The following is a 14,849-nucleotide window of genomic DNA, read 5'->3' as shown; positions in this document are numbered from 1 at the left end:
AGATTTCCGCTCCGATAGCTCCCTGGTGAGGGGAGGACCCAGTTTGCTTTGTGCTTTGTACCCCGTGGGTTGAACACCTGGTTTCTAGAGGTTGTCCAGACAACGCTTCACTTGGCCGAGGTTTCGGTGAGTTTTTGCCGACGTCCGATGGGACCCCAAGATCTGGCCTGGAGCTGAGTGGACGGTGAAATCTGGCTCAGGGAAAGGAGCAAAGTCATTGTGTGACTTTTCTCTGTCTCCCCATCAAAGCCGGGCTACCTGTGTTAGAACGATCTCGTTTCTTCTCTGTCCCCTCCATCGGACTGTCAGTTTTGGATGGCCGAAACCCATGAGGCACAACCAGTGCTAGCACCGAGAATTATATGAATATATATGCTGTGTACATATAGGCAGCATTAATATATTGATTTTTTTTCTTTCTTTCTTTTTTTTAACTAAGCTCTGTGCCCAATACCCGATGTGGGTCTTGAACTCATGACCCTGAGATCAAGAGTTGCATGCTCTACCCACTGAACCAGCCGGGTCCGCCAGTATATTGATTCTTAGTGTGCATTTCTTTTTATTCTTTTTTGTTTAAATGCTTATTCTTTTTTAAAAGTACGTTTATTATTAATATAAATTCATTCTTTTTAGACATGTTTATTCTCTTTAAATATGTTTATTTTTTTAAAGTATGTTTATTATTAATGTAAATTTATTTAATAGCAATATGTTGAATAATATCTGTATGTTTATTAGCCATGTTATTGTTTATATTATGGATAATATTCATTGTTTTATTACAAGAACAATTTTATGACTAGAAGTCTGGTGATTTGTTACCTATTATTTGATTTTTCATGTCTGTTTTTAAAAATTTTTTTAATTTATTTAACAGAGAGAGAGGGAGCACAAGCAGGGGGAGTGGGAGAGGGAGAAGCAGGCTTCCCGCTGAGCAGGGAGCCCGATGCGATGCGAGGCTTGATCTCAGGGTCCTGGGATCACGACCTGAGCCAAAGGCAGATGCTTAACGACTAAGCCACCCAGGTGCCCCTGATTTTTCATGTGTCAATTTTTTAAATTGGTAATATGAGCTAAAAATTTCCAACCGTCCCCCAGGGTACACCATAAAAATCTGGCCCCCTCTCACCTGTTCCCCTGCCCCCAGTTCCCCTCCCAGAGGGTAACCGCTGTGACTGGTGTCTTGTGCCTTCTCCCGGAGGCGGCCGGTGAGCCGGTGAGCCGACAGGCAAATATGTGTGTATTTATACAGCCCTTATAAATACACCCAGAAATGCAGGCAAGCAATGCAAACCGATCTGCATTGTGCTTGTTTTCAACTTAACAGGTTGAAGACAGTTTCACACCAAGACTAATTCATTTTCACTTTTTAATAGGCATAAATGGATCAATTTTAATTTCTTTTTGTATTCTTTTGTTTTTCAACACTCTTTATGAAGTAGAATATACATACAGAAGCCTGCACCAAACCTCTCCCATCTCTTGGTTGCATTGTCTGGGTATCAAGCCGCCTTAATTTTTTTTTTTTTAATTTCAGCTTTCTTGAGGCATCGTTGACGTATAAAATATTTATATTTTATTTATTTATTTAAAGATATTTAAAGAGATATTTAAAGTATACATCGTGTTGATTTGATATATGTACACGCCATGAAAGGGTACACAGCTAATTAACACACTCATCATCTCACCTATTTATGTTTTGTGTGTATCAGAACATTTAAGTTCTACGCTCTCTGCAAATTGCAACTATACAGCACAGTGTCAGCAAGGACAGCCCCCACGAGATCCTCAGACCTTATTCATCTTACAGCTCCAGTTTGCACCCTTTTACCCAACTCTCCCTTTCCCCTCCTGGCCGCAGCCCCTGACAATCACCACTTTCCTCCTCTCTGTTTCTCTGAGTTTGACCTTGTTTTGTTTTGTTTAGATTTCACATATAAGCGATACCAATGAGTATTTGTCTTTCTCTGCTTGGCTTATTTCGCTTTGTATAATTTCTCCAGGTTCATCCACGCTGTTGAAAATGGCAGGATTTTCTTCTTTTTCATGGGTGATTAATAGTCCATTGTGTGTGTGTATCATATTTTCTTTTTTAAATAATTTTATAAAGATTTTATTTATTTGAGAGAGCGAGAGAGAGAGCACAAGGGGGGAGGGGCAGCAGGCAGAGGGAGAAGCGGACTCCCTGGTGAACAGGGAGCCCATCTTGGGACTCGATCCCAAGACCCTGGGAACATGACCTGAGCCAAAGCAGACACTTAACCAACTGAGCCACCCGGGCGCCCCTACACCACATTGTCTTTACCCATTCCTCCACTGATGGACACTTAGGTTATTTTCATATCTTGGCTATTGTGAATAATGCTGCGATGAACATGGGAGTGCAGGTGCCCTTTTTCGTTGTTTTGCATTTCAACATTCTTGACTGAAGTATGATACACATACAGAAAAGTGCACTGAACCTCTCTCCCCTTATTATTGCACCATCTAGGTCTCCAGCAGTCAATTTTTAATTTAATTTATTATTGGCATAAAGAGACACTTGCACATATTACAAAAATCAAAAGGTAGGAGAGGGTTCATAGAATGAAAGCAGCCTCCCTCCCGTGCCCTGTCCCTATCTGTCCCTTCCGCTCCCAGGGAATTCACTAGTTTCTTCTTTCTGCAATATTCTGGATATTCTGAGCACATGTGGTAGAACGTCAGCTCCACGGGGACAGAGAATTTTGTCCATTTGGTTCCTGATATACCCCCACCATTTAGGATACTGCCTGGCACACAGCAGGTGTTAATGTATCTGGTAAATTGACATTGAAGAAGGTTATGTATGCGTCTTCACAAATAGTGCCCTCCTAAAAGGCTGTCTCTTGCACCTGAACGTAAGCTCCTTGAGGGTGAGGACTTCTTTTCCTGTTTTGTTCACTGCTGTACCCAGGAGGTGTACCGAAAATATTTATTGAAGGAATGAGGGGCTCTCCTATCAGGTTGTCTAGCTGCTGATTTCTCACACACACATACGTGTGCACATCAGTAAATAAAGGTGTCCTTCCATCTCAACGGCTGGGCCCACAGAGTCGCCCAGGAAAAGCTGGAAGGGGAAAAGAGGGAAACCAAAGAACTGTATAGAAGTTTGGGCCCCAGCTTGGAAGGCAGGATGAACCTGGGCCTTCTTGTCTGGTTGACCACAGCAAGGACGGGACAGCGATCCCTTAGCAGAGGCAGGGTAGACTTCTGGGTGCTCCCTCTTTTCTAAGGGTCTTTTCTGAGTTCTGAGGCCTCATCAAGGCAAAAACCAATCCTGTCCTTGGGGCAAGGCGTGGCACATCGTAGGAACTTGATTATTTGTTGGACGAACTCATAGGAGGCGCTTCATGCCTATTTGCTGTGTTGACACATAGGTGCTTAGGTGGCTTCTCGTTGAGTAAATAAGGGGGATCCCATGTTCTCCTCCAATTCCGGGGTCCCAGGGGTGAGCCCAGAGTGTATCTACAATTGAAGGCAGTTGTTTCAGGTTGAGGCCACCTGGCCAGGAGAGGCGTGACGTCACGAAGCCGCATGACGTCATGCGCCGGCAGATTCTCACGAGTGGGGGCTGGGAGGGGCAGGGCGGGGGGGGTGCGGACAAAGGGACCCCGCGCGCCTCCCCCGCCGTCCCCAGCGCGCGCGCCTGGGCCGACCCGCCACATCTGGAATTCATTGCAGCCGCCGCCGGAAAGGGGAGGGGAGGAGGGCGGGGCGAGTGGGGGGCCTAGGCGGTGTCTCTCCCCGCCCCCCTCTGTCCCCGGTCCCGAGCCCCGGGACGCAGTCCCAGCCCGGCCGGCAGCCCCAGCCCCTGCCGATGCCGTCCCGGGGACGCAGACACCAGAGCCCCTCCGGTCAGGGCAGGGACCCGGGCCGGCCCAGCCAGGTGAGTGTGCGGGACGAGGGGAAGGCAGAAGGGAGGGGCCCGGGTTCCCTAAGTCGCAGGATCGCAGCTGGGGAGCCAGGCCAGGGGTTGGGGGCGCACCGGGGCGCGCACGCGCCGCCCGTGCTCCTGCTGCACGGAGGGAGTGGTCACTGTGCGCCCTCTCCACGACTCCAGGCGGCCCCTATAGCCTCGGCCGCGAACCCCCAGGCTGAGCTCCCCGCCTTCCCCGGCGGCAGGAAGTTGGCGCCGAAGACAAGGCGGATCCGAGCGCTTTCGGCCAGGGACTGGAGGGCAGAACGGTGTGGTCCGGGACCGGGGGGGTTTGGGGAGTGTGTATGAGGGGGAGGGCCCTCCCGCCGGCGACTCGGGCTGGGCGAGACCGAAAGGTGCAGCGCGCCGCGGAGCTTCTAAGCCAAGGGGCGGGGTCCCCAGGGAAGGCCGCCTGCCCCACCGCCTGCAGGTCTGCCTCTGTGCCTCAGTTTCCCCGAGTAGTTCGTCTTCTTCAGTCACCCCCTTGGGGGCGTGGCTTTGTTCTGGAAGGAAAGGGAATGTGAGTGCGTGACTCCCGCGTCTCTCCTTTCACCTGGGGCCCAGGGACGGGGCGGGGGTGCAGTCACCCGTGGCGCGGACCCCGTGTGGTCCCGGGCCCAGCAGAGCGTCGGAACCTCGCCCCCTCCTCCGGCACGAGTTGACTCACCCGGGGATTTCCATGCCCTCCCCCGACTCTGCCCTAGTCAGATGCTCCAGGCGCCACGCGCTGGGCCCACGGTCCCCCCGCGTGGCGCGACGGCGGTTTGGTATTGGCGGTGCGGCTGCTGCTGTTATCACTACCCCCCCAAAACTCCCGCCCCTAACTCCTCTGGGAATACTGGGGCGAAGCCCCTGGCGGGACGCAGAGGTGTCCCCCACCCGCATGGGAGATGTAGGGGTTCCTCGCGTGTGGCTGTCGCGAGAGAGGAGGCGCGGCCCCAGCAGCGGCGAGTGTGGATACCGCGCATTCCACCGCCAGATAAGGAGGCCTAGACTGCAGCCCGAGGGCGGGGGCGGGTCCTGCCGCTGTCTCCACGGAGACGCGCTGGGCTTCGCAGGGTCAGGGGGCTGCCAGCGACCTGAGGCGTCTCCAGCCTTTGCTGTGATTTGGGGGCTAGGCTGAGTTTAGGTGCCTCTGCCCTCGGGGGCCCACGGGGCTTCGTTCATTCGTTCGTTCATCCGTTCAACCATCCATCCATCAATCCATCCATCCATCCATCCATCCATCACACGCGTTTTCGGAGCACCTTCTGTATGCCAGGCATCATGCCAAAGGGGCTGAAAACAGACTTGGTCTGGGGCCTCCAACACTCATATTCTACCAAGGAAGCCAGACAGAAAACAAAATACTACAATAATAATCTCTCAGAATGGCAAGTTGTGTGAAGCTAATAAAGCAGGATGCTGTAATGGAAAGGCCCTGGGGAAGGTGGCTGTGATAGACTGATGGTCGGAGGAGACCCCTCTGAGCCGGTGACTTTAAAACCGAAACCTGAAAGAGGAGAAGACAGTCATTCCCCGATTTGAGGGAAGGGCATGCCAGGTGGAAGAACAAGAACAAATCTCTGAGGTAGGAATGGGGGTGGCACCTAGGGGGCCAGTGTGGTTGGCGTTGAGAGGCCCTGGGGGAGAGTGGGAGGAGGCTAGATGGGCAGGGGCCAGGCCATTTTGGGCAGTGGGGAGCCATGGAAGAATTTGGAGCTGAGGGAGTGACACACTGTCCTGGCCTTGTGATTTAAATAGCTCCCCCTGGCTGCTGCATGGAGAACGGCAGTGTAGGGCGGGCCTTACAGCCGAAGGGAAACCAAAAGAAAGGGGGTGAGGGCGCTGCCTTAGGGCGAGTGGCATGGATCAGTGAGTGACAAGCACAAGGCCTGCCTCAGTGGAACTTGGAGGAGGGGTTCTTGGAAGCCGCTGAGGCTTCCCCTGTCCTTCCTCTCTCCTAATCTCCCCCTGAACAGTCTTGGTCTATCTTCCCTTCCCTCCAAACCCTGTCACTCGTCCCTCCTATTCTATTTCAGGCCTGGCCATTCCCCGATTCTGAGCCCGGTGACCTCTTACTGAGCCTCTGGGAAGAAGTTAGGATGGCCTTGGTGAAGGTGGGCAGGAGACAGGCCCTGTGTTTAGCCAGGTCTGGGAGCCTGACACAGGGAAGGGAAACAGCCAAGGTCTGTGTCTGCCTGGGGGTGCCTCTTCTGTCAGCCCTAATCTCCAGGCCCTGCTTCCTCTTTCTGGGAAGCATGAGCCTGACTTAAGCCCTGTCTTCAGCAAAGTCCTAGTGGGGAAGATGAGAAGAGGGAAGCAGTGTGGGCCTCAGTTTCCCCTTTTCTAACTAGGCGAGCTATCCCTCCTTCTGAGGATGCCTTGACAGCCTCCAAGGGCTGCAGAAAGTGAGTGTGCAAGCTCCCAGTCTCCCCCACCTCCTCCCCAGGGAAGAAGACAGACTTTTCGGTGGGTCTCTGGGGCGTGAGGACTGAACCCAATTCTTATTTCTCCAGGAAGCTTCCATAAGTCTTCCTCTTGGCTGCCAAACCAGAAGGTTGGTGGCCCCATGTGAGGAAGGGGTGAAGGGGGTGGCCATGGGACACATCCTGGGCTTTTCGCCCACCAGCAGGGGTGCTTCCCAGGCCTGCAACGGGCCCTTGATTCTAAGTCATGAACCCCAGGAGGGGCCCAGTAGGCCAGGGCAGCCTGGGGGCGTCTGGTCGACGTGACCCGGCGGTCAGGCCGCGGTTCACAGTCTCCCCCGGGACATCCACACAGCCCTAACTGTGTTCTCTGAAAGAAGTGGTTGGCCTGTGAAGGCCCGATCACTAGCGCCTTCCTTAGAGCGCCCCCAACTGGGCCAATCAAATGCCGAGGACGGAAAGCTCGGGCCAATGGGCGAATCGCTCAAGGCCCTGGGATTGAAAACAAACCAATCAGGGCGCGGGCTGTTTCTGCCCCGAAGGCCGGTCCAGTAAGGCCCGGGCCAGGGCCAGGCTAGCTCCCGGCCGGCTGCAGCCTGCAACGGGCAGAGGGCATCGGGGCGCCCAGGGCCCGGTCCGGCAGGGGAACAAGGGGCCTCTGTGTGGCGATCTGGGCGGGGCGGCAGTCTCCGGGGATGCGCACAAGCCCTTCTCTGTTTCCAAACTAGGACGGATGCCCCTTCACTGGGGGGGAGCAGCTGCCTCTGTCAGGCCCCGGGCCAGGGCGCCCCTCTGAGGGGGCGTCGGGGGCCTGAGATGGCTTGGGTGACCCCGGAAGCCCCCCATAATTCCCAGGCTCCCTAAGAACCGGCCTAACCAGCCTTTTCTGGAACGGTACTCCTGGAGCGCACGTGGTCCTCGCCAGGCAGGTTTCCAGGCACCTAGGGAGGGCTCTTCCCGCGCCCTCCCCCCTTAGCGAAAGGCTGGAGCTTCCTCCTGGCTCCCCTTGTGAAAGACAGACACTGCACCAGCTCCTCTGAAATAGCGCCCCCCCCCCCAAGCTGGGAGGAGGCCACGATGTTGGCCTCTCAGCCTCTCTGCCCACGCTTCTTCCCGCCCCCTCCCCCCACGGCTCAGTTTTCCTTGAGAGGGGGGTGACTCAGGCTTTCATGGAAACAAATACCGTCCCCCACCTCCCCTCAACCCCCTCTCAGCGGTGCTGCTCGCCCCCTCTTCGGCTCACATGACTTCAGCGCCTGCAGCAGCTGCCCCATCCTCCCAGCCAGGACCTCCCAGACTGGTCTCCTGTGGCTCCCCGATCCCATCACCCCCTCCCAGCCTTTCCCACACCGGATGTGACTGGGAAGTGAGGACTCCACCCTGTTTGTTCCAGGGGCCTCACATCTGGATTTCATCCTGGCTGGGGAGGGGGGGTGCCAGCGCCCTGCCCACCCCGCTGGGACCCCTCTGTCCCACAGCAGGGCTAGATGGTGCTGATGAGAACAGGATGTTGGGAATCTTGTGTGGCTAGCTCAGTCTACACCCCCTCCTCCAAGACTGGCTGGAGGGCACCTAGGCCCCAGCTGTGTGTTTGGCAGGAAGAGGGGAGCTAATATATTGGTTAATACTTATTGAGTGCTTGCTATGCGCTAAGGGTGCCTCATGTACCATTACCCTTATGCAGTGGGCCTCATGTACCATTATGAAGTGGGCTTTCTTCTCATTGCGCAGATGAAGACATTGGGGCTGAGAGGCTGAGTATTGAGTGACTTGCCTAAAGTCCCACAGCATGTCAGTGGAGTGCGGTTGAACCCTGGATTGCCTCCAAGGTCTTTGTCCTTGAAGATGCCATGACCTCTGAGATGCTTAACAGGGCCGCCCTGGTGTCTCCCCAAGACCTTATCTTGGGAGCACCCGGGGCTCAAGGCTTAGACCCAGCCTGATATCCAGGGCAGTGGGTGGTAATGAGTAGGGGATGGTGCTATCAGCAGCCAGCCTCTTGCTGACCCGGGTTGGCAGGTGGCATGAGGCCCCAGGCTCTAGTGTATTCCAGAAGGGAGATGAGCCCTCCAGGCCCTGCCCAAGGCTCATTCTCTGGGTAGGTGAGCAAGAGTTCTGGAAGTTTACTCCATGTCCCTCATGCTGTTTAGGGGAGCTTCTGTTCTTTTTGAAAGACAGTGCAGCCTATAGATTATGGAGGCTTTGGAGTGGTTCTCTGGCTCTGCCACTTCCTAGCTTTGAGACTCACAGCAGGTGAATTGACCTCTCTGGGTTTCCCATTGGTAAAGCAGGGGTGATGATACTTCTGACTTCTTGTGGCCCCTCAGTGAGGAGTGAGGGAACAGGGACTAAAGCCACACCCATCCAACGTCAGAGCCCAGGGAGCAGCCGCAGCACTGACCTGTCTGTCTGTCTTCTGTCTCTGCAGCTCTGACAGCCCCATGGCCCTAGCCGGCCACTGAGCCCCACCATGGGCGGCCTGTACTCAGAGTACCTAAGCCCCAGCAAGGTCCGGGAACACTATAATTACACCAAGGAGACGCTGGACACTCAGGAGACGCCCTCCCGCCAGGTGGCCTTGGCCCTCATCATCCTGCTCTGTTTTGCCATCGTGGTGGAGAACCTGCTGGTGCTAATCGCGGTCGCTCGCAACAGCAAGTTCCACTCAGCCATGTACCTGTTCCTGGGCAACCTGGCCGCCTCGGACCTGCTGGCGGGAGTGGCCTTCGTAGCCAATACCTTGCTCTCGGGCCCGGTCACGCTGGGGCTGACTCCGGTGCAGTGGTTTGCGCGAGAGGGCTCTGCCTTCATCACGCTCTCCGCCTCTGTCTTCAGCCTCCTGGCCATCGCCATCGAGCGGCACGTGGCCATTGCCAAGGTCAAGCTCTACGGCAGCGACAAGAGCTGCCGCATGCTGCTGCTGATCGCGGCCTCGTGGCTCATCTCACTGGCTCTCGGCGGCCTGCCCATCCTTGGCTGGAACTGCCTGGGCCATCTCGAGGCCTGTTCCACCGTTCTGCCGCTTTACACCAAGCACTACGTGCTCTGCGTGGTCACCATCTTCTCCGTCATTTTATTGGCCATCGTCGCTCTGTATGTCCGCATCTACTGCGTGGTCCGCTCCAGCCACGCCGACGTGGCTGGCCCCCAGACGCTGGCCCTGCTCAAGACGGTCACCATCGTGCTGGGTGTCTTCATCGTCTGCTGGCTGCCGGCCTTCAGCATCCTGCTCCTGGACTACGCCTGCCCCGTCCACTCCTGCCCTGTCCTCTACAAGGCCCACTACTTCTTCGCCTTCGCCACCCTGAACTCACTGCTCAACCCCGTCATCTACACGTGGCGCAGCCGGGACCTGCGGCGGGAGGTGCTGCGGCCGCTGCAGTGCTGCCGGCGGGCGGCGGGGGTTCAAGGACGGCGGGGTGGGACCCCGGGCCATCGGCTCCTGCCCCTCCGCAGCTCCAGCTCTCTGGAGAGGGGCACGCACATGCCTACGTCGCCCACGTTTCTGGAGGGCAACACGATGGTCTGAGGGGCAAGTGGGCCACCAGGCCGTGGCAGAGGGCTCCGTGGAGAGGCGCCAGTTGACCTCAGACAGAGATGGGGGCTGCCGAGCAAGAGGCCCCCACGCCACAGACCTGGGTGATATTGACAATATTTCACCCTGGGCATGGCCGGCTGAGACACCGACCTGTCGGACGGCAGAGCTGCAGTGGGTCAGAGGCTAGTGCGGTAACTGATGTGACCCCCTTCAGAACTGGTCATGGGGAGGCCCGGGGGACCTGGAAGGGGCCTGGGTGACAGCCGGTAGGCACTCAGGTGACACAGCAGGCAAGCACTCGGGGGGAGCTCAGGGCAGGAACAATTTACAACCCGGTACAAGGGGTTTCAACATTTCACGACTGTCTGACCCTCTGCCCTGTACGGAACTTCCTTCTCTGAATCCAGCCCTCCGTCACCTTTTCCTGGCAACTTTAAGCCACTTCCCCAGAAGCACTGTCCCAAAGGGCTGGAGGCCTCCTCCCTGACTGTCCTGGGCGGCCCTGGCTGACAGTTGCAAGGCCCAAATCCACAGCTTCCCCAAATTACACCAGCTGCCACTTTGGTTGCTTCTTCCCTTTCCTCTGTCTCTCCACGAGATGCTGGGAAACCACGGCGGAGGGGGGGAGGCTGGATGCCATTCTCAGACCTCATTGGCCAATTGCACTATTTGGGGCACAGAGGAGTCACCAAGGGCTGGAAAAACTGGTCTGGGGGGCTGAGGAGGGCTCTGGGCCTCCTGGTGGAAAAGGGTAGAACTTGAGAAAGTTCTAGGGGAGCTGTTGGCACAGGACCCCCACTCCTAAAAACCCCGCCCCCAAGCTACTCCCACCTCCAGCCCAGCCAAGGTAACCAGATCTCCTGAGGCAGGGCAGCCTTGAGCCTTGAGCCCGCTGTGCCTCCTTTCGAGTTGTATTGTTTGGAGAAGCATGGGGGTGGGGAGGCCACGGACGATGGTTGTGGGGTGGTTGCCCCCCCAGAAGGACTGCCCCAGAAGGACTTTGCTAAATTCCGTGGATAGATGGAAGGGACATTGCGGTACAAATGTATATTTATGTGTGTCTGTGTGCGCGTGCGTGCGATGCGTGTGATCTGTCCCCACCGTGCTCCCCCAGAATGGATGCTGTTGTCGTCTCACATCGTGTTCAAGCTGCCAAAGAGGGGTCCGGCCCCCACACAGACTCCTCTCTTACTGTTGGCTCATCTCCCCGTTTGAGAGCTGGGGTACAGCTCGCCTTGGGGAAGGAAACCTCATGCCTCAATCGATTTCTTGTGAATGCAAAGGCTGGGGGAGTGGGTCTTGGGGGGCAAGGAGCCAGTTGGGGGCTTTTCTCCCCTCATACAGCTCCCCAGATGCCCCCCGTGCCTGAGACCTGGGCCCAGGCCAATAAACGGTTCAATCCCTTGTTCCGGTGTTTGTTGTCTTTGGGGCTTAAGGCGGCCGTTGCCCTAAGTAGCACCCGGTGGCTGGAGGGTGGACGGGATGGGGAGGGTGACGGGATGGGGAGGGTGGCTGCTGCCCAGGCCACTCATACTTTGCCAGCCTTCCTATTTTGTGCCCCAACCCCGCCCAAGCAGGGTTGCAGTGGCTTCTGAGAGAACAGGGTAAATGCTGACCTTTCCCCTAGGGCATCTGTCTGGCCCTTCCCAGTGATTAGACTCTAGGCCTGCCTGCTTCCCTCCAAAGATGGCCTGGAGGGTGTGGGGAGGTCCCCTATTTCATCTCATCTCACATACATGTTCTTCCCTGGGAGATGGTTTTGGGGGACGTGGGCCCAGATAACCCTCCAGGGCTCAGTATTCCCCAAAGGAATGGGTAACTTTCATCAAGCACTTCCCAAGACGTGAATCCCAGAAGGTGAGAGTTACTATGAACTATCGTGGAGATGTGGGTTCAGAGAAGGTAAGTGAGCTGCTCAGGGTCACACAGTGAGTTGGAGCAAGCGCCTGTCTGGATACGAACTCAGGCAGGAACAATTTACAAACTGGTACAAGGGATTTCAACGTTTCACTGGGCTGACTCCCGCCAGCTCCATCACAGGGCCGGAGAGTATCCTCCACCCACTCTTTGCCGTGGAAGGAGTGGGCAGTGTGAGCAGCCAGACCCCATCCAAAACCAGGAGAAACCCAGATGGGACACAGCTGGGGGGTGGGTTCCTAGCTCAGCTCCAGGGTGACACTCCCTTCTGCCCAGAGGCACAGGGCCCAGCGGCTCCTTTGAAGATAGATCTGGGGCTTTGATGGGGAACCCAGTCCCCAAGCTAGAGCCCCACCCAGCACACCAACGCAAACACTTGAGCGGCCAGTGAGAGGAGTGGGGCCAGCAGCCAGAGGCTGAGAGATCTGCTCTTCCCTTTAGAATCCCCCTCCTCAGCAGCTCCCGGACAGCCTCTGGAAACCCGAGTCCCAGCTGAGTGGAAGGAACAGAGGAGATACCGGCCAGGCCAGAGTCAATAGATTTCCCCCAGATACACACCTGCTTTCTCTACCGCCTCCTTCTGGGCCTCCGCTCGATGATCACCTCCTCAGAGGGGCCTGCCCTGACCATCGTCTGCTCCGCCTCCACTGAGTCCCTCTCTTACTCATCATCTGGGAGGATATTATGGGTCAGTTTATCTGCTTCCTCCCCTCCACTAAACTGAGAGCACCTTGAAGATAGAACGGCATCTGTCTTACCACTGTGCCTCTAGCATCTTAAATAGTACTTGGCATGTTCCCACCGCAGGGACTTTGCACGTGCTGTTCCCTCTGCCTGGACCAATCTTCCCCCACATGTGCCTGTGCTTCCCCTGTGCTTCCTCTCTGCTCCCTCTGGTCTACAATAAAGTATCACCCTGGGTGAGGCCTCTGGCCATGCGTACATCTCTGGTCCTATCTGCTTACCTTGCTACTCTCTTATATGCAGAACATTTCGCTTTTTTATCCTAATTATTTTCTACCTCCCCCTTTGGAATGCCAGTTCGGTGACAGTGGGGGTTTGTGTCTGTCCTGTTCACGGCTTGGCCCCGGTGCTCAGAACAGTGATGTGGACACAGCACGTGCTCAATAAAGGTTTGTCAAGTGAATTAAAGCAAAAGCACATGCTGGTCTTCTGAGTGTTAAGTTTATTTCCTGTGAAGAAAATAAAATAGAGAAAGCAACAGTTTGGGGGACTCTGTAGACTCTCTTATTGGCACTCTGACAGTTTAAAAAACAAAACAAAACTGAGGCACCAGCGAGGTCAAGTAATCTGACCAAGGTCACGTGGCACGTGAGTGGAGGGGCAAGGATTTGAACCCCGGGAGCCCTTGGTTGAAAACTGTAGTCCCATCTGATGGTTCTTAGTATCCTGGCCTGAGGATCTAATTTGCTGACATCTCTCAAATCTCGGAGCCTAGAACAGAGCAGACCAACCCCCAGGGATGCACAGTGACTTTCCCTACGGAGGCTGTTGGCCATTAGGGAGCATTAGAATCACCTGGAACAACCTGGCAAAATGCAGATCCTTAAGCGTCTAGCACGTGAATTGTGGCTAGTGTGATGCAGGAGCTGAATTTTAATCTTAATTAATTTAAAAGTAAATAGCCACATGTGGCCATTGGCTACAGTACTGACAGCACAATTCTAAATTCCGGATCTGGCTTCCACCGCCTCTGAGCAACCGAACCCTCTTGCCATTATGCCATCATTTCAACAAAAGTTCATTAAGTCTTACCACCATAATTATTATTAATGACACTGTAGCTTCCACTTATTATTGCATGATTTTGGGAATATTTCTTTTTTTTTTTAAAGATTTTATTTATTTATTTGACAGAGATAGAGACAGCCAGCGAGAGAGGGAACACAAGCAGGGGGAGTGGGAGAGGAAGAAGCAGGCTCCTAGCGGAAGAGCCTGATGTGGGGCTCGATCCCATAACGCTGGGATCACGCCCTGAGCCGAAGGCAGACGCTTAACCGCTGTGCCACCCAGGCACCCCGGGAATATTTCTTTAAATTATGACATCAAGATGAGGCTCAGTTGCAGATGACAGAAAACACAGAGTATAAGTAAGTTAAGAGAGAAATTGATTTGTCTCCTATAAAACGGTTTCAGAGGAAATTGGTCCTGGATAAGGATAGACGCCTAGTTATCCGCGGTCCAGGCTCCTATCCTATGTACCTTGATCTCTCTCTCCCTCCTAATCTCTCTCCACCCATCCCTCCATCCACCCTCCGCCTACCTAAATACTTCACTGTGTTTCCTAAGAACAAGGCATTCTCTTCTATAACCTTAGTAAAGTTATCAAAATCAAGAATCTATAAACTTACATCAGTTTTCACCAATGGTCTTATTACTGACCTTTAGAGCAGAAGAAAATCCCAGGTCACTTGTGGCAGTCAGTCGTCTTTTTAGTTTCCTTTAATCGGAACAGTTTCTGAACCTTTCTTTGTCTTTCGTGACCTTGACATTTTTTAAAAATATAGGTCAGTAATTTGGCAGAATGTCCTTCAAGTTGGGCTTGTGTCATGTTTCCTCATCATTAGATTCAGGTTACGCATTTTTGGCACAAATACCACAGAAGTAATGTGTTTTTCTCAGTTAGTCCCATCTCTGGCACTTCGATCACTGGTGGCATTTGCCAAATCTCCCCACTTGAAAGTTACCATTTCCTCCTTCGTAATTATTAAGTATCTTGTGGGGAGGTACTCTGAGACTCTGTAAATATCCTGTTACTTATCAAATTTTCGGTCGTTTAGCATCTATTCTTGTCTGAACCAATTATTACTCACTGAATTTTTAAAAGAAAATCAGAGGATATCACATCATTTTCTTCCACTTTTTATTTTTAGAAGAAAGTGACACTTTTTTTTTAACTTAACCACAATACCATGATCATACTTATCAAAAGGATCAATCAGTGTTAAAATTTCCCCATCTGACTCTATTTTCTTTTTTAACATTTGACTTGTGTGACCCAGAATCCAAACAAGGCCTTCTCGTG

General features: G+C 54.0%; 1 protein-coding gene across 1 annotated transcript; it reads left to right on the top strand.

The window, feature by feature from the left end:
• Positions 1-3,752: 3,752 nt before the first annotated feature.
• S1PR2 (sphingosine-1-phosphate receptor 2) lies at positions 3,753-11,292 on the top strand. The gene is made up of 2 exons (XM_026481363.4): positions 3,753-3,910; positions 8,777-11,292. Exon 2 carries the CDS (start codon positions 8,819-8,821, stop codon positions 9,875-9,877), a length of 1,059 nt encoding a protein of 352 aa, XP_026337148.1. The 5' UTR covers positions 3,753-3,910; positions 8,777-8,818; the 3' UTR covers positions 9,878-11,292.
• The last annotated feature ends 3,557 nt before the right edge of the window (positions 11,293-14,849 follow it).

This window comes from Ursus arctos, unplaced genomic scaffold (genome assembly GCF_023065955.2).
Source record: "Ursus arctos isolate Adak ecotype North America unplaced genomic scaffold, UrsArc2.0 scaffold_14, whole genome shotgun sequence".
Classification (NCBI taxonomy): Eukaryota; Metazoa; Chordata; class Mammalia; order Carnivora; family Ursidae; genus Ursus; species Ursus arctos.
Note: the sequence above shows the minus strand (reverse complement) of the source record. Positions and strands in the feature narration are given on the sequence as shown.

Coding starts and splice junctions, on each gene's coding strand:
- S1PR2 (XM_026481363.4), top strand. CDS start 8,819: ATGGGCGGCCTGTACTCAGAGTACCTAAGCCCCAGCAAGGTCCGGGAA.